General features: G+C 34.7%; 1 protein-coding gene across 2 annotated transcripts in view; it reads left to right on the top strand.

Moving 5' to 3' along the window:
- Positions 1 to 7,252: 7,252 nt before the first annotated feature.
- The window catches only part of LOC126967750 (uncharacterized), a 35,084-nt gene continuing 21,302 nt past the window's right edge, over positions 7,253 to 21,034 (top strand). Inside the window, exons 1-2 of one of the 2 annotated variants that reach the window (XM_050812412.1) lie at positions 7,253 to 7,355; positions 17,085 to 17,259. In XM_050812412.1, coding sequence (XP_050668369.1) covers positions 17,093 to 17,259 — 167 coding nt within the window. In that variant the 5' untranslated portion in view covers positions 7,253 to 7,355; positions 17,085 to 17,092. Of the gene's footprint in view, positions 7,356 to 8,313; positions 8,805 to 17,084; positions 17,260 to 21,034 lie in introns of those variants that run through there. The other variant, XM_050812413.1, reaches the window with a different exon arrangement.

The following is a 21,034-nucleotide window of genomic DNA, read 5'->3' as shown; positions in this document are numbered from 1 at the left end:
TTTTACGTAGTAATTCTTGATGTTATGATATATTATTGACAAATTCATAAAAACATTATTTTATTTATTATATACAGAACAACGTCTGACGGGTCAGCTAGTATAAAATAAATAAACTTATAAACACTGTTATTACATTGACAAACCCAGATTGGGTTTGTCAATAATAAGAATTGGATAAAATTAAATCTACGAGTATATATATAAAAATTAATTGCTATTCGTTAGTCTCGCTAAAACTAAAGAACGGCTGGTCCGATTTGGCTAATTTTAGTCTTGAATTATTTGTGGAAGTCCAGAGAAGGTTTAAAAGGTGAATAAATATGAAAATTTTCAGAATTAAATAAAAACTACAATTTTGTTTTTCCTTTGATGTGTCCCCCGTCGCGCGTACAGTAATCAAATTGAAAGGATACTTTAAAATGAATAACTAATAAGAATCTTTGTATCTTTCTAACTTTTTCAGGAGGTAAAAAACAAACTTAATTTTAGCTACCTATAGTTGGTAGATTAACTACAGTTAAATAAAACACTTTTTAAAGGATTAAAACGCGTGTAATTGTAACGGTTTTACATTAGATATTTGCGTAAAAGTTACATTTTTTTTTAGTTAACCCGACGTTTCAAGACCTTTCCAGATCTCGTTTTCAGGGAGACTGCAGATGAAATGAGTCAAAGATAGTATTTGTCATAGTTGTCATTATGAAGTTTACCGCCATTTATTTCCTCGGAGGTGGTATTTGCTGTACACAGATAGTTTTTGGCAAAATTTACTGACAGTGTCCTCTTCTTTTTTGGTATGTGTAGTTAACCGTTACAATTACTGGCGTTTTAATCCTTTAAAAAGTGTTTTATTTAAATGTGTAACACTCGCGCTAATCAAAGAAAATACTATTAACTACAGTTGTTAACTATGATGGCAACACAACGTTTGCTGGGTCAGCTAGTATAAGGCGATACTAGCTAGAGTGACAGATATTAAAAAGCAGTTACCTACCTGTAGTAGTACAGATACCTGTTGCAAAATACTAGCTGATACTTTAATGTTACCATTACGTACTCAATGTAAGTGTCGTTAATCATGATCAGATATGGAATCTATAGCTTTATATAACTTAGACGGAGCGCGCCGAACACAAGATTGTGGTCATCTAAGCAAATACATAGTATACAGCTTAGGTGTACGGGTGGTTATTCTAAGGTATTCAAATTCAAAAGCGTATACAAACTCGCGTTAGTATGTATTCCGTCTCCTTATGTACTCAGTGATCATCATCATGGACGCCTCCCCCAAAGATTTCCACGACGATCGGTCCTGCGAAGCCCTCATCCAACGTATTCCGGCGATCTTGACCGGATCGTCGGTCCATCTTGTAGGGGGCCTACCAACACTGCTTCTTCCAGAACGTGGTCGCCATTCGTTACTGCCAAAACTTACTGTCCGTTGAGCTACATATTTGCTCTGCCCACTGCCACTTCAGTTTCGCAATCATTTGGGCTATGTTGGTGACTTTTAAGGATCTCCTCATTTCTGATTCGATCTCGCATTGAAACTCCAAGCATAGCCCTCTGAGCGACCATGGGCTTTCTCATCAGGCCCATAATTAATCTACTAAACCTCTTTCGCGAAATTGGACCTGCCTAACTGGATTGTTTGTCCAAGGTACTCAGTGATCAGTCAACCAGTGGGAGGCTCCTTTGCACAGAATGCCGGCTAGTTTAAGGGTACCACAACGGCGCCTATTTCTGCCGTGATGCAGTAATGAGTAAGCATTACTGTGTTTCGATCTGAAGGGCGTGGTAGCTAGTGAAATTACTGGACAAATGAGACTTATCATTTTATGTCTCAAGATGACGAGCGCAATTATTGTATTGCCGCTCAGAATTTTTATGTTTTTCAAGAATCCTGAGCTGCACTACATTGTTAATGGGAAGGGCGTATCAATTACCATCAACTGAAAATCCTGCTCGTCTCGTCCCTTATTTTCATAAAAAAGTACTACAACCCAAGTAATCACACTGCGAGTCGCATGGTTTGCACGTTACTAGTAGTCTTTATATCTAAAAAATGCCGTCTTCCAACATTGTATGTAAAAGATTTTTCCAAAGACAAAAATATAAACAGTATGGAATATCATTATATTATAACTATTATATGGTAACTATTGTTTATTTTATAGTTTTGTTATATTTGTTTATTCACACACTTGCATCTCCAAACTTTGACACTCGACAGATAATAAACGGTGCTGCCAGTTTACATCAAAGTAAGTTTCCTCGAAATTTGGGAAATTTGCATTGAAGACTGAAGTTGTTGTTAGGTTATTACAAGCATATGTGTTTTCATTTGTCCCGATGTTTAGCTGTAACTAAATATTGCAATTTAAATTTTCCCCTTCTCATTTCCCTTGTCTTCTTACTGCAGGGTATTCTGGTTAAAAATAACTAACGCTGTAATAACTTACTTGTAGAGTAATAAGTGGGGATTATCAAAAATGTAAAATAAAAAAGAAATTATTGTAATGACGACAGGTTTTATAAACTTTATGCAATGATTTAAATTCAATTCCCTCTTAGACAAGTCTTGTTTTGTTTTATTTATTTTATTTCTTTATTTATTTAAGATGTACCAACTATAACTCAACTTAACATTGACAATTGATTTGCACTTACATACTAATTCTAGGTTGGTTATTCTAATTAGTTAGGTACATTCAGCATTTTAATTATGAAAAAATTAAGTAACTTAGTAATAAATCTTAATTCTAGAAACTATACAATGAAAATAATTATAAAGTGGTAAGTGTGGAATTACAAAAAATAAAAGTAAGAATTAATAAGTCATTAACAATCTAATACAAACTATTATCTATCGTGGTCCTTATTTTTTCTAAAACTTTATTTCTAAGTGAATTAAACGTGTCGTGAAAAATGTCAACGTCATGATCGTTGATAAGGACCGTATTATTTCACATTCGTTCTAGAGTAATTATTTGAAAATATTTTATTAATCGGTTGTCTTGGTAAACATCTTGGAATGGAGAAATTTAAGTTAGATATTATGTTAGGTTCTAAGGATCCGTGTATAATTTTAAAAAGGCCGCAAAGGTCCTGAAACTTTCGTCTGTTGGACAGAGAAACAATCTTAAAGTGATTTAATCTGTCACAGTAACGTGATCGATTTGAGAGGCAAGAATCTTTGAATGACAAGAATTTTGTAAATGATTTTTGAATTTTTTCCATGCGTTTTATGTGGCATTTATAGAAAGGGTTCCATATTATGCTATTGAACTCTAAAGTACTTCGAACAAGCGTGTTAAATAGACAGATATGAGTAGTTGTGTTTCTAAATTCCTTAGAGTTACGTTTTAGGAAACCTAACATTTTCCATGCCTTTATTATAATATGGTCATAATGATTGACAAAACTTAACTTGGAATCAAATAGTACTCCCAAATCACGAACGACTGTTACTTGACTTACAATCTCCTTGTTAATTTTGTAAGAGGAGACAAATTTTTTTGTACGCTTGAGGAATTTAATGTGTGATCACTCGTTCGCATTGATTTCCATTTTATTATTGGAACACCAATTGTAAATGGAATCAATATCGCGTTGCAAAAGGTGTACATCTCTGGCACAGCTTACTGTACGATATAATTTGACATCGTCAGCGAAAATTGAGCATTCACTATGAATTTTATTATTTTACTACAGTCTCAATTTATTTTAGAATAGAGATGGGGAGGTTAACTCTATTTTAACCTATTTAGCCCACATATTATTTTAAAAATGCGAGTAGATTTTTTCCACCTTTCCAAAATGGATCAAAATAAAATCTTAATAATATATAATTAAGAAGTATTAATGAATGGGTTACAAAATTGCATTTTAATGTATAAGATTAGTAGAAACAACAAGTATTATGTTTGTAAAATTTAATACTTACACATAAATACGGTAAATCATGCATTACAGTCGTATTATAATACTATTCTGTCCAAATACTACCATCAGGAGTGCCAATTGAGCGAGAGAACAATTTCAAAAAAGATAATGGGAGTATTTTCCTAACATCTAGCAACATTACAACCACGAAGATGTACGACGTACGTTTCGTATCGTTATCAAAGAATGTACCTATAATTTAATCGTAATTCGCTACAATGTTCGTGCGTGGCAGACGGCCGGACGCACACGTCATATTTAAATTAGGACACGACCTCGCGTTGTTTTTTGATTGCTCTATATAAATGTACTTGTAATATTAAATATGTATTTTATTAAATTTGTGGTACCTACGAAAATAATCCTACATGTAAGTTCTAAAGAGTACTTAAACACTACGTTCAGTACGTACGTAGGAACTGGGAACAACAGAATATAATATATTAAGCACTCATATAAGATAATTTACACCTCTAGATTCGAGAAAGACTGTGACCTTATGAGGAAGCTCATGGTCGCTCAGAGGGCAATGCTCGGAGTTTCCCTGCTAGATCGAATCAGAAATGAGAAGATCCGTAGGAAAACCAAAGTCACCGACATTGCCCAAATGATTGCGAAACTGAAGTGGCAGTGGACAGGGCACATAGTTCGACGGACAGATGGCCGTTGGGGTAGTAAAGTCCTCGAATGGCGACCACTTACCGGAAGACGCAGTTATAGGCCCCGACAAGATGGTCAAGAACGCCGGAATACGTTGAATGAGAATGAGATGTGAGTAGCGCAGGACCGATCGTCGTGGAAATCTTTTGGAGAGGCCTTTGTCCAGCAGTGGACGTCTTACGGCTGATGATGATGATGATGAAGTAATAAAATTGTAACAAAGTTAGAACTTTATATTAGGTTCATTTTTTTAAAATAGCTTACATACAAGTTGTCCGGGCAAGCTACTACTACTGAATAGATTTAGGGAGATAACTAGATAAGATTAAGAATTCCACCTTCGCACGACACGCCACAAGTTAGGATATCATCCCCACCATCTGGATGTGTGGCGGTCCTCCACAGTGCGGTAGGAGCTTTCTGCCACGTACTACAAAGCTGTGGAATGAACTTCCTTGTGCGGTGTTTCCGGGACGATACGACATGGGTACCTTCAAAAAAAGCGCGTACACCTTCCTTAAGGGCCGGCAACGCTCCTATGATTCCTCTGGTGTTGCAAGAGATTGTGGGCGGTGGTGATCACTTAACAACATGTGACCCGTACACTCGTTTGTCCTCCTATTACATAAAAAAAAAGTGTGGAACGAAAAGGCTACATAATAATACTATGATCTTTGCTGCTTTACCATTTATTACGTTTCGGGCAGCAACTAGTAAAAAAAGTATCCATTCCTACTCTGTGGTAATACGATCGGCGGTACATCTTAATATTAAATAATTGTTAGAACACATATATTATGTAACTACTATCAAGTTAACTCCATCTCCGTGCATTTATTGCCTACCTATTAAAATTGAGCCTTAAAAATCTGTGACAAAAGGGATACCTATTACCTATCCCGTCGATATAGATAAATTGCTCGTTTGGAAGGAACCATAATTGAGACGGTCAACTTCTCATCTTTGTTAAGGTACGTCCGATATTATCCGTCTATTATGTTTCGTATTTCATAAACAAAAGTTTTTTTATACGTAAGTCACATTATGGTTCGCCAGTGAGTCCCTTTTTCTCAGAAGCGCATGGAGGTACCTATATGTATAACTAGCTGACCCGACAGACGTTCTGTATCTGTTCATAAAAAAAAACTCTTGCGGATGGAATTACGTAAAATCCGTTCATAGCTGACGGACTCGGTGAAAAGAATATTCCTACCAAATTTCAAGTCTAGCTCTAACGGTTCCAGAGATATCGTGATGAGTGACTATATACGTGGAAATCTCTTATATATCTGTATAATTGTATAGTATACCTACGCATAGAGGATAAAAATCAGCTTTCAAGTCAAACCTTTATATTTTGGGTATGTAGTAATGATTATGCAAGTAAAAAAACTACGGCCATCTCAGCTACACTTCGCAGAAGCTATATCGAAACCTATTAATATTATACCTAATATAATATAATATTAATAGATTTGCTGATAATTGTTTTAAAATATTTTATTATTGTTTATATTTGCACGAAAAAGATTGTATGACAATAATTGGTAACTGTCAGTGTCTAATAATAGGTAAGTACCGACTTGTTTATTATGAGTTATAACTAAAAAATTTCATAAAAACTAAAAAAAGAGACACGATCAAAGTCGATAGTACCTATAGTCCTTCTCTTTGATCTGGATTTATGAATAATGCTGAGAAGCAGAATAGGTTTCTAGGTACCATACCAGAAATTGTTATTTGTTGAATTTATAGTTTTTGCATTACATACAAATAAGTTTGTACATTGGATAAGCATATCAGCGTTTATATTATTATCTATGTAGGTATCAGGGCCGAGATTAGTTATATACTTAATATATTGTTGGAATCATACACAACGAGCACTTTTTTACACTACCTAGGTAGCTATACCTATAGATACGAAGTTTTCTCTTGAAAATCTATAACTAATTGTTGAGTTAGGCAACATAAGTGTAAACCCGAGTGGAATGTTCGTACTTATATTATTAATAATCAATTCAAAAAGTAAATACGATATGAATTTAGCACAATCAATGAAAAAACTAACAAAATAATCCATAATGCAAGGGAATATGAGTCGAATGGCGAATCACAAGTAGGTAGAAGATTTAACAGTCAACAATTTCAATGATAATTGCTAAAAACCGTAATCATCAAAAATATTTACATAGCTATTCATATGAGAGCGAAATACTAGCAAATAATAGTTATTTTTATAACTCATAGTCTAATACTATAACTAAAATGAATATTTGTATGTAAACTATAAACACAAACCACACAAGCTAAAACGTCTGTGCTCGGACGTCGAATGAATTTTACTTCAGAAATTCCGATTTCGATTAGGGCGAGGCTCTTGCTACAAAAGGCGAAACCCGTTGCCGATGTCGGTCGCCGTCGTGAATCCCAAGTGCCATTCGGCTCTCCCTTCATTCTATCTCTCTCTAACACTGGTTGTTACGCGCGACTCCGGACTCGTATTGCGTCGTTTTATCTGGGGTCTTGGCAGTTGTGAGTTGGCAAATAAAGAGAAATCTCAAAACGATTCTCATCGTGAAAACTGTATTTCAAGTGCAGGTGTCGTTTGCCGGATTTTAACGCGAAAAATTATAAACACCAGTACATAGCGAATTCTAATCTTAAAATGTATAATGCTACATTACGTGATATTTTCGTGATTAAATTGCTAGACACATAATTAATAACAGGTTTAGTTTGAACAGGTCAGTGGAATTTTACTAAGAATCAAGATGGCGATGAACTCATTAGATACCTACTTTTATAAAAGAATCTGGTAAATCTTTATCTGGTATTGACGTCTTCAATGATTTTTGCCACCCGTATTTTTTCAACTAGGTACTTAAATATAATTAAGAATAACAAATAATCAATGATGACTCGCAGTGACTCTGTCGTATAAATCATCTATCAAAATACTTTAATAGGAATATTATATTATTCTTTTTTGTTTGATTGCTGCCCAATCTAAGTAAAATGTTTTGGAATCAGGTACGTAGCATAATCTACACTACATGTAGGTACCTTACCTAACTACTGTTCTATGAGAATATAATAATGTTACATACCTACTAGTACTTAACTAGAAACATTATTCATTTATATTGAGGGAGGAATGCGTATTGATACCTACCTACTTACTTACGGACTGTGCCTACTGCCTACAGAATACAGATGTGCAGTTTTTTTTAAAAATTTCGGTATTATTGATCTCTTTGTATGTACTTAATTACAATACTCTGATCACAACTTAAAATAGGTTAGGTATATTTCGTGTGGTCCGATTTTTTCGGTAGGTATCAAGCTGTCTATACCTACCTAACTACGGTCTACGTTCTATCATTAGAAATATTTTACAACCCTACATAATATCTGCCAAAAGTTGTGTGTAAGAAATGTTGACAACATGAAAATAATTACGGTCTACAAACTACACAATAAGGCCGTGACAAATAGTCTTGATGTACATATTAAATTATAATAACCTCAGTTATAACTAGGTAAGTACACTGTCTTATAATTTTATGGTAGGAACGCAGTGCAATAAGAATGAAAATTCTAGGCCCTGGCATTTTGTAAGAATGTTAGTTGACAGCTATAGTTACCTCTATAATATGCAATATGCGTATGTCGATAGAGGAAGCGGGTAGCGGGTGTAGTTACTAGTTGGCCAGCTGCAGTGAGCTGTGAGCTGCGCAGGCCGCAGACAGTCTGTTTCGTTGACATTTGACTGTCAGTTCGGTAAGAAAGGGAAGCGTATATATTACGTCACGTGGTTCATGCAACCCGAGGCTCCCACTCGTCCGACGTTTAATGCTTGTTCCTCTCGGCTAGTAGAGCCGCCATTTTGTCGTTCATTTTATTTGACGCCACGGCTCGAAGGAGACACGACTAGAATTGGAAGAGGCGCGGGCGCTCTAGGAGTCATGATTCTTAAACGTGATAATTTGAAAAAAAGTGATTTGTGATAATGGATAAATACTTTTATCATCGTGTAAAAACAATTTTTCGTTACATAATAAAAAAATTAACATTGGATGACGTGTGTTGCTCCAGGAACGCCGACGCTACAACATTCTTTGTTCGCCATATTCATCTAACCATCAAAACATTTTAAGCTGTTGTTCGTGGACGATTAAAATAATTGTTATTAGGTATCGTATTTTATAACTTTATCTGTAACGTGATAATTTTGTTAATTTTCATAATAATTATGTCGAGTATTGAGACTTGCACACAATATGCTATAGACTCCTTAGTCCGTGCTTCAAGACGGGTCTTGCAAGTGCCCGAAACAGTAGGTAACATGGCCGCTGCTTATTATTCATTTTACAAAAGAAATTTGATAAGCTAGAATTACCTATGTAGCCTTAATATTATTAAAGTCTCTTGTACCCTCTATGTGTGAAACCGCGAATCATAATGGAATGTTACGTAACCAGCTACGTATTTTCGACAAATCTATTACTTGTGGTTTTTTATAGAACTAGTGAATAAGCGCTGCAAAAGCGAGCTGATCAAACAGTGAGAGTAATCTCATTGATTGGATTTCTTGGATTGGATTGAGAGGATTCCTTTTATTGCTTCGAATTTTAAATGCCGAAGTGCAGTGACGTCTTTCGACATTCGTCCGAGTTCGACCGAACTTTGCCGAGTTATTCAAACAATGGTTTTTGCTAAACTAGCTAGGTATTTTGTGGAAGTAACAACTATCTGGTAATCTAACAGGTAGTTGGTATTGTACTGTTAAAATCCTGCTACTATCATTTGGGTGCTTTGATGGTGGTAGGAGTAGTAGTAGTATAAAATAAAGTATTAATATGGAAATATCAATGAAATAATACAGGATATCAGTGCACAGTCCAGTGTAAAATTAAAGCGATTTGCAATACATCTATTTTATTAATATAGTCACTGTCTTGGCGTCTTCATTTTAGGCAAGAGAACTAATGTTAAAATTATGTTTTGTGAAGTTGAAAACATCTTACTTATCTGAGTTTTGTTAAACAAAACATCGTTTTCATTTCAGGCAGGATAAAATGCTTAAAACGCGTGAAGTATTATTTCAATCGAATTTCGGCCAAAGCCGGGGCCTATCGTAAACGTTTTCAGCTTCGAGATTTTTTGTCAACTATCATATATAAACTGAATGACGTGAATAACAAACGTCAGCTAAAAGTGGTTTAAAATTGCAAATTTATTTGCTTGTTGGATCTCTGTCGTGTCTCTGTACCGCTTTTAATCTTTGTAGTGCTTGGCGTAATTTTGGTCTGTAACTTGTTTTTCCCTATCTGTAATAATATACGCAAAATGAGATTTGTATACTTTAGTAGCTGACCCAGCAAACGTTGTATTGCCATCATAGTATCATCATCAACTGTAGTTAATTTATGAACTATAGGTAGCTAAAATTAAGTTTGTTTTTTTAACTCCTGAGAAAGTTAGACAGATACAATGATTCTAATTAATTATTCATTTTAAACTATTCTTTCAATTTGATTTCTGAACGACGGGGGACACATCAAAGGAAAAACAAAATTGTTGTTTTTTTTTTTAAATTCCGATCATGTTCATATTTATTCACCTTTTAAACCTTCCCTGGACTTCCACAAATAGTTCAAGACCAAAATTAGCCAAATCGGTCCAGCCGTTCTCGAGTTTTAGCGAGACTAATGAACAGCAATTCATTTTTATATAGGTATATAGATCCTTCTTTCTGGCACCTATTATGTTCACGAAAAAACTGTGGCACTAAATTTTAATGCAATCTTCAAACAACTAATCATGGCAACCGACCCTTTAGAAAATCTAGGATAATCACTCATTGTTTTAGTTTTCTGCCTTGTGCATAACACTCCTTTGTAGAAATTTACCGAAGTAACTCTGAGGATTAGGCGGATAGTCTTATCACAGACTAGCTGACCCGGCAAACGTTGTTTTGCCATATAAAGTATAATTCACGCGATAGTTTTATAAGTAATAAAATATTGCCTATATTATAGCCTGTACATAATTTTGTTCTATTGTCAATAGTTTTTGCAGCGCACGCAAAAATAGGTTTTCGATTTTACAACTTGTGTTACAAAATAGCAATTTTATTACGGATCCCTAATTTTGAAAAAAAGAAAAACATAGCCTATAGCCTTCCTCGATAAATGGACTACCCAACACTGAAAGAATCATTCAAATCGGACCAGTAGTACCAGAGATTAGCGCGTTCAAACAAACAAACAAACACTGCAGCTTTATAATATTACTAGTATAGATAAATGTAATAATTTCAAATATTTTTATTTATACCTATTGAGTAAGGAGTAGATAGTCAATCTGAACCCCCACTTTTATCGAATAACTAGCCGACACCCGCGACATCGTCCACGTTATTTCTTAAAACTTTAATAACTTTATACTAAACTAGCTGATGCCCGCGACTTCGTCCGCGTAGATAAAGGGTTTTAATAATAATGAGCAAGTTTGGAATTGAAGATTATCCTGTCCTGTTATGTTTTCGCTCCCGTTTCCAACATAATGTATGAAAGTAAACCTACTATAAGTATAGGTTTTCGTAGCTCCCGCGGGAACCATGGATTTTTCCGGGATAAAAGGTAGCCTATGTCATTTCACAAGATCTAGTCCATCGCTGTACCAAATTTCATCAAAATCGGTTCAGTAGCTCCGGCATAAAAGCGTAACAAATGAACTTACATTCACATAATATTAATAGGGATGAAGATTTTTTTAGACAAGGGCAAGTGTTTATGGTATAAAACTTGAAGAAGATTATAACTTTATATCTATCCTAGTAGTTTTCCCGTGATGCACGCACAAATGGAAACCTCTGCCATTTTATTTATATAGTCTACTCAAATTCTAAGTTTTTTATCAGCTTTAAAACCCAATAAAGGACGATTTCAGATGTAGAGCAATTGTGGGATAGGTATCTCTTGAAAAGTGAACATTGTAACTTAGGTATTATATTAAATACATGCGTATTAAATTCCATATTATATTCTTTTCCCATTCTCTAATACCTATATTACCAGAAAGCATAACTGTATTTCAATGATGTCATTCGTAGTACATAGTTTTTTTGTCCATGCTACCTGTATAAAACGTCTACTTAGTTTAAACTCTTCATCTCTGGTACCGATAACTAATCCAGCAATAGTGTGTAAATTTTTTATTTACAAAATAACTAGATTTTTTTTGTAAGAGATTTCCACGTATATATCGACTCGACGATATCTCTGGAACCATTGGACGTAGAGACTTAAAATTTGATAGGAATATTCCTTTCAACGAGTAGAGGTCAGCTAAGAACGGAATTTATATTTTATTTATACGAGTTTTTTTTTTATTATGAACACAACAACGTCTTTCGGGTCTGCTAGTATTATATATTTTAACATTTCGATGGAAATGAATTAGCATTTAATTTTTTTTTGGTATTTTACATTACAAAGTGTACCTAATAACTTTTATGTGTATTTTCGTTAGTTTTTTTTGTTGGGTTAAAACCTACATATTTATTATCGAGTAAGATTCGCGTTCATGGTGTCTACTTCGTCGTGTTATAGATACCAATACAGTTAATGTGTGTTTTTTTGGCGATCAATCTTGGTGTAAGTATGGACCCAATATGTTAAAATAGTATATCTTTACATATATACATATAAAGAATATATATATATATATATATATATATATATATATATATATATATATATATATATATATATATATATATATATATATATATATATATATATATGTATATAAAATGAAAATAAATTATTGATTTGCAGTCAGAACATTTGAGTTACAAATGTTCTGACTGTACCCGATTCGTCAAATATTTGTTTCAGAAGTTAATGAACAAGTGCTTGTTATAATTAAAAAAAAAAAAATTTTTTTCGTCATATAATACGTAAACTTCATGGGTTTAAATATAGTTAGTAATTTGATAGAATTGATTACTATTGTAAAACACAGCCTACAGAGGATATGGTTGTTTTATGATTCCAATTCAAATAAATGAAGCATTTTAGGATCGCCATCAATTTTTTTTATTTATCATTTATATATTATTATATTATATTTATAAGTATTATAATGAACTACATTGATTTATAAAACTTTTTTTGTTTGTTTTTTTTTTCAATAATATGCTCAGTAATTGTGTATCATTGGAATACAATTAATTCGATATTTTTGTGTTGGTTCGAATTTTTTGTCGTCGTTTCGGTTGATCGAGTTTTTCTAATTATATTTTCCTGCCCTAATGTACCCTATTTTTGATTGGCTTTGTCAATGTTAATATCTTAGATTAAGGATTGGTCTCCACTGCGCTCCAACTAGATACCGCAGGTAAATCGCAAAGTGCGGCAATTAAAAGTACGCCCAAGTACTCGAGCCAGCCTTGAACAATGTGCGTTAACTTTGCTAATAATTGAAACTAAAATGCAGGGTTGTGTAGTATAACTTTGTAAAATTACTACAATACTACATACAATATATATATATATATAATTCTTGTGTGCGTGTGTATGTCACTGAACTCCTCCTAGACGGCTGGACCGATTTTATTGAAACTTTCTGTGTGTCTTCAGGTGGATTCGAGAATGGTTTAGATTCACAATTGAACTACCTCCTGAACGGCTGGACCGATTTTGATGAGATTTTTGTGTGTTCCAGTGAATTTGAGATTGATGTGTGTCTTCGGGTGGATTCAAGAATGGTTTACATTCACAATTGAACTACCAGAAGCAAAATTTGAAAGATGCCATTGAGTGTCAAGATGCCACACACATAAGTATCTAATAGTTGCCGTAATAAAAAAGCTATTGTTCTTAGGTAGTGCTGTATCTAGTTGAAGCGGAGCGGAGACTAATCCTTGGTTGGTTGGTTTAATATTTATATAGAATGCAGAACCTTATGTTGTAGTACTGTACGCCCGGGGGAAACGAGGGACACTGTGCGAGATTCTAGGAGCAAGGTTGAATTTCAGCAAAGTGATGATGCACTTTGCTGAAATTCAAACTGCACAGTGCTTATGTTATATTGATATATAGCTTGCGCCGAGTTTGCATGATGAGCTATGTAGAATATTTGTACCGGACAATTACTGTTCGAGGCGATACATTGTTCGCGAGTCCGACACATCGTACTGTGGCTCGCACCAACTCACCTATACCGAGGTCTCTCTCTGCTCTCAGCGCTCTTCTCGAAGCCCTGTTTGTGATATATTTGCGTATGGATGGCTGACGTTTTTAAGTTTTTGTGACAGAAATGGATGATTATTTGGTACGGTATTTGGATGTTTATTAATTGTTAATTAATGGCAGTAAACTTAGTATTTATTATCTGTTATTTGTGTAATATGTTTAGTTTGTTTATTTGTAATTAATTACTTACTTTAATATTATAATTGGCTCACGCCGTTTTATTAAAGTATAAATAAATAGTTATAATGTGCTCGGAAACAGTAGAGACTCCAATAATCTGTCACTTATGTGCAGATGATGCTTCTTTATCATTAGATTCTCTTTATCTTTATCTTTTTCTGTGATCTTTCAACCTTTTCCGTGTAGTGGCCTTGTTTCAGCTTTGTCTTAAAAGCCTTCCTTATATACATTTTTTTTTTCATGTTGCTGTTGTCTATCTGTTTAACGAAATCTTTAACATGATGTTCACTCGCTGCAAGATACTGAACTAATTTAACTTTAAATTATGATACTTTTTTTATTAATAAAACTAGCTGACCCGACAGACGTTGTTCTGTTCATAATAAAAAAAAATTGCGGGTGGAATTTCGTAAAATCCGTTCTTAGCTGACCTCTACTCGGTAAAGAATATTCCTACAAAATTTCAAGTCTTTAGCTCTAATGGTTCCAGAGATATCGTGATGAGTGACTATATCCGTGGAAATCTCTTATATATATATATAATACTTAAGAAAAAGGCCATTTATTGTTTAAGTGAATAAAAGTGGTTCAGTTGCGTGTTTTTTTTCTTTCGTTGCAAGAGTGTATATTGTGATCTGTTAATTTATGTAAGTTAAAAAATATGGTGTAAGCTATGCTTATGCGAATATCGCGACAAGCAAACAGTTATGGTGCGAGCGACTGTCAAATGTTTTTTTGATACTTTGAACCTACATCTGCTTCTGCTACATGAACCATGGTTTTCCAGTGTTTCCAAGCATTGGCTTCCGCGGGGTACCTCTTACAAGAACGCATAGCTGTCTTGTAATAACTTAATGTATTATGTGTGCAGCAGTTATCAGATGACCCTCATACTTGCAGTTGGTAATTTTTGCGAGTGTCGATTGCATAATTTTGACTAGTTTTTAGCCAGGTCTTACATAACGTCAAATTGTGAACGCCAAGCCAGCAAAAGATCTTCATTTCCACTCGCCTCGCCATACACTTTTTCTCTTTAGTTTCTTGGCTTTCTTTCGCTGCCCATTTGTATATGCGCTAGCCATGGACGTCATAAAAACAATTGTTTTTCGGAAAATATGTAGATGAGTGCTTTGTTGAAAATTAGACTTAGATATGGTCAACTTCACAGTCAATATTTTGACTAACGAGCATATGAATCTGATTTTATGATGATAGGGCCACGTAAAAAGGATTAACACGTCTATTATCACAATTCTTTATTTTATATTATTTAATTTTTATTACCAAAACTCTCCATCACGTGAGCATTTTGCCCGTCTATCCCCTCTCAGTATTTTCTTTGATTATCGCGAGTGTTACTAACACTTTTAAAGGATTAAAACGCGTGTAGTTGAGTTGGGACCATTTTTATTTTGTATCGTATATAATAGAAATCTTTCTTTTTGTTTTTTGCTTGTTTATCAATCTTAAGTTTATATATATTTTTTATGTTACGTCTTTCTACAAAACTACTTACTTATTCGTTTCAAAATTTTTTTTTCTTTCTTTATTTTTTACATGAGATTTTTGCGTTAACGTTACATTTTTGTTGTTTTGTTAACTCGACGTTTCAAGACCTTTCCAGATCTCGAGTCCCCTGAAAAGAAATATCGCCTCTTGTAAAAAATATTTAAAGTTATAATGATAGTTAATTTTCATTTAATATTGCTGTAGAATAATAATATACTTATTTTTAATCTTTAATAACTTTTCTCGTTTGAAGAAGATGATGCAACTGAGATATGCAGTATTTTCTACAATAACTAGTTGACCTGGCAAACGTTGTTTTGCCATATAAATTATTTTTTAGAGTTTCTTGGACATTGAAACATTACTTTATTTTTCTATAATATATAAATAAACGTAGCCTAAGTTACTCTTTATTACATAAGCTACCTGCCAATAAAAGTCCCGTCAAAATCGGTCGAGCCATTTCAGAGATTAGCCGGAACAAACAGACAGGCAGACTTTGGTATATCTACCGTATATATATTCATTTACATGTAGCAAAAAACGGTTATTTCAATATAACAAACAGACACTCCAATTTTATTTATATGTATAGATGTATGCATGGACATAGACTACCAGCATTCAGTATATATTTTACAAACTTTGGACATCCTGTTCTGGTGAAATACAAAATATTTTGCATTTGCAAATCGTCACGTTACGTCTGTATCTCATGTGCAAATACATTTTATTTCTAGAAGCTTCTTCGTTTGTGAATACTTGATGAATTTAATCATAGTGCTATTTCTCTATAAAAAGGAACAGGAAATAACAAGTTAACATTTTGAGGCAAATTTTCTAGCTGATGCTTAACTGTTTTCTTAGCCATTGATCAATTGATTTGCCAATGATCTCGAGAAATTTCCTTACCTATATTTAGCATAATGGTATGCTAACTAAATAATTATGGGGTTGCAGGTAGGGTGAATTATTACTCTTGATTTTTTTTATTAGTAATCAGTTGTAATATCTCCCTAAGATGGAATAGTATAATACGGCCAGTATAGGGAGAAAACACCTCTACGGCCCTGAATCTTGATACCCCACCAGCATACCTATGTGTATCTATTACTTTTATGTCTCTATGGATGTGCTAGTTTGTCGGCCAATTTTGGTCAGCTCTTCCGGGTTGCTTTTACTCGTAAAAAAGAGATCTCGAATTTTCTAAAAATTATCAAAACAGACACACGAAATTAGTCTTTTTTCACACAAACCATATTGTAATTTACTAGTGCGGTGTGTGTTAAATTTAATTTTAATATCAATCGAGAATTTTATACATTTAGTGTTGCGTCTCAATACTCTGTTACTAAATTCAATTAAAAAAAAGACCTACAATTTAACTAGTACTTCAACTAATACAGAAAGATAATGATTGAGTAAGGGTAAAGATTATCCATATAACTATGTAAATTATGTAATATTATACTATTATTAAATATAAAACCTTATAAAAAAGTTAAACATTTTATTTTGCAGGAAACAAGATGGAGTCGGACTACGATCGGAAGTTCGAGGAAATGAAGAAGTACATTCCATTCTTGGAAAATATGATCAAAAGGCTAGAAAGTCATAGATCTCCTTCAAATCCTCGACAAGCTCAGCTTGATAAAATTAGATCTCTTAGAGATTTACTTCAGGACAAAAGTAAAAGGTGAGAATATCGTGAAAACTTCATAATATATTATATATTCAACTTAAACGGCTTGGGTTTTAAAGTACTTTCATTAAAAAACTGTTTGGGATTGATTTTAGCTGGATTGAAACGATGAAGTTCAAATATAAATAAACAATATTCGCACCCAGTTGTTGTAATGTTGTTTGCCGTCATCGTAAGATTTGTTCTTAAAACAGCAAAATTATTTTAACTAAACATTGCACTTATCAACCGCAACAACCGTTTCATGTCCACTTCATAGTTTGTATGTTGCTGCATCAACATAGCAGTGCTCTACGTACTAGACGTCCAATAATAATAAGTTAGAATAACCCTATTGAATGTAGAGGATTTCACAAATATTAACTAATTCATTTAAGTGACTTATGGTTGGCCTCGATTACTTACAGCAGAAACGCATCGAGTAGTACCAATCCTTCATTTATCGCATTCTACTCGTTGATATTTGCTTGATGAAGAGCTGAGACGAAAAAACATTTTAACTGTGACAAAGGCCACAGATGAACTAGTTTATACGCTTTCCTTAAATAACTCACTTATGATACATTCTGATAGAAGATAATGGAGAAGAAAGCACCCTTGCAGTCGCACTATCAATAGAAGAATAGGTACAGTGTCCGACCACCATAGATCATAGTCAGCTGAGCATCGATCAAAACAACGACCAAGAACTGAAAATACTGAAACAACAGTCAAACTTGAAATTTTGTGAAATAACGCTGCTGGACTCGACAAACCAATCACGTGCGAGCTATTGGCATTTAAGTCACGCCCACATATACACGGCGTCACATGCCGTTACGCTTGCCAAGCGCAACACAGTTTCTACCACCTGGTAGTCAAAACAACGCTCCGCAAAATGATAGGCAATTTTTTTCTGGCTTTATCGAAGAACAGGGAAGTCGCTCTGTGGAGCCGAGCCTGCATCAGCTGACAGCGGATTAAAAAAAAATTGTCATGTGACCACTTTTTACGTATTTATTCCCGTCATCACAACCTTTCGAACACATTCATATCGACATAGATGGCCCATTACGACTATCCAAATATTACAGATACTGCGTTTATGATAATCGATCGTTGTACCGAATGGCCTGAAGGCACAAAACCGCAAAAGCGTTATACGACCGATTGTGCTGTCGAACTTCTGGGCTTACGAACGGCTCTGCGACAAGACTAAAACCCAAGTTCAGCCCTTATGATGTGTGTATCAACTTTTCGTGTACCATTTGATTGTTTCGTTCCCGCCGACTGGAAGACAAGACGTCGAACGTATAAGATCTCACTCGCACGATGCCGTCACTTTCACCCGTCATACACACACATACATATTGAAATTTGAAACGCACTATTAAACGATTGGCGTGGCTCGTTCTTAATCAACGCGACGGATACTAGGTGTGTGCCCCGTCATTTCTTTTCTACTTAATGCAAACGGAAGGCCCTATACCGATGGAAATCGGTAAGAACGCCCAGTAAACATGCAACAGGCCGACGCGGACGTCGCCGATCAGAACGGTCTGGCCGGTAAGAAAGAGGCATTGCTTGCGTTACTAGCTCCGTATATCGTCACAGCTTGACAAGCCGGCGCCGGTGATTTTGCCTTTGTGAATCTGAGTAAATCTTATTATTCTCTTAGTTTTCAAGTTATGGCAGAGTTATGAAAAAGGCGTAATGGACAGAGATACTTATTTTGGCGGTGCTAAAATTGCACAACCATGTACCTATTCTGGCTTTTACTTTATTTCTTAATTAACCTAATATTTCGTCAAACAATTTCGCAGACATTCTGTGAAAAACAAATTGGTTATTTTCTTAATTTTCCTTTATCCGCATTACATTGCCATGTACCTCCCCGGTGCGAATAAGAATAGGGGGCCCCAGGGTAGGGTATCGTAAGAGGCGAGGGCTTTTCGATATTGAAGAGCCACGCTACTGCTTAACAAGAACAACAAAAACGGGCTAGACCCCACCGGATTAATACTACACTCACACAAAAAACTGACAATGCGTCAGCGTACCTTTGCAACTAATGCCGGAAGAAACCTGTATTTTCTATCAAGTCCCTCTTGACAAGATTTCAGAATGGGTAAGAATGAACCTTGTTTAATGTAACCCCTGCTATTTTATATAAGAAGGGGCAAACGGGCTTACGGCATGTTGAGTGTAAAACAAACCGCCCATGGATATCCATAATACCAGAGGTCATGAGATGCATTGCCGGAGGTATGGTGTATGATCTTGAAGGTCTCTAAGTCGTATCGATTCGTAACTAGTGCAACCGCCAGTTAATTCCAATAAGTGGTTGCAAGGGAAAAAACCTCTTGCAAAACGCGCACTTATTGGATTGCCAGACATGAACATGAGGCGGGTGAAATATTTCGCATTTTAATATTTAGGCAGTGAATTTTGCTGGTTTTAACAAGGTTAACTCTGATCACTCCCCGTGATATATACCTACCTAGTAAAAGACACTTCACATCTTCTACGCAATCAAGCTTATCGGAGATGACTTGATTGTCGATGATTCGATCTGCTCTTCGCTGTATGTCGATAAAAGTGGAAGATGTTGGTGCTGGGGAGGCCCCGCGCAAAGATAGGAACAAGACATGGGGGTAAGAGCAGTTTGACCTGACTTTTGCCGCACTTAATTGCGATCCTCACCATCTGAATATGTGTTTTTACCCCGTTCAGTCAAACGTTTTGCGCATTGTTTCAAGGATCGCACCTAAGGCTGGCCAGGCTAACAGTCCTGTGATTTATCCTGGTATTGCAACATAGATCATCTGGTGACCCGTGTCCTTGTTTGTGGTCGTTTTCCACATAAAAAAAAAACTAAAATATATGGGAGGCTCATTCCTGTGATTCTATTACACGTATTGCCTGTTTTTTAATAAGTACTTATAAATGTAATTTTAGTATATTATTGAACATAACGTTGCTCACACATGTTTGCTAACAGTGTACATACTTTTAATTTTTTTTAACAATTTTAATTATACACTTGTAACCACGGAACAGAAAAAACTAGTGGAAGTGGCATGTGGGCGTTACCCTGTAGCCACTATTGTGTACAAATGTACCTACTCGAGGCTCAAGTGAGACCAGTAGAAATCATTGCCGCAATAAATAAATGTCATTTAATCATAATTTTCCGATTTAAATACAATTAGATACAATATTTTTATGTGTTGCGCAAAATATAGAATTAAAAATGAACCATAACATTACAACATATTATGGTTCATTTACCTTTACGTTTAATCGTTGTAACTTATGTTAGAAAATTATTGTAAACAAAAAAATATCGTGCTACTCCGCATATACAATATCGAAATAAATTTTATATTTTTTAATTTTATTCAAGTATTGCTCTTTTATACGTACATCATGTGACAAGGGTGTAAGTAAGGGTTGGTGGTTATTGTGCACAAGAGGGACTACGATGAATTCGAATTAATAATTTTTGGCCTAAAAGTAGGCAGCTATTTTACAAATACGTGTAAGATTACAATTAAACTAAATAAGGTTTAATTTTTAAATATAAATAAACAAAAATTTTAAGCACTTACTACTACAAAAAAGATTCAGAATCCCTAATAATCAGTAACAGAAAAGTGGATCTTTTTGTATAGCGTTCCATTGATATTATGAATATTGACTTTAAAATATTGTTACCGGTAACGGGATCAATTCGGGAATAGACCCTTTCAAACGAAAGAAATAATTCCAATTGGTGCAAAAATGGCGG

This window comes from Leptidea sinapis, chromosome 13 (genome assembly GCF_905404315.1).
Source record: "Leptidea sinapis chromosome 13, ilLepSina1.1, whole genome shotgun sequence".
Lineage (NCBI taxonomy): Eukaryota > Metazoa > Arthropoda > Insecta > Lepidoptera > Pieridae > Leptidea > Leptidea sinapis.
This window is presented reverse-complemented; position numbering and strand designations above follow the sequence as displayed.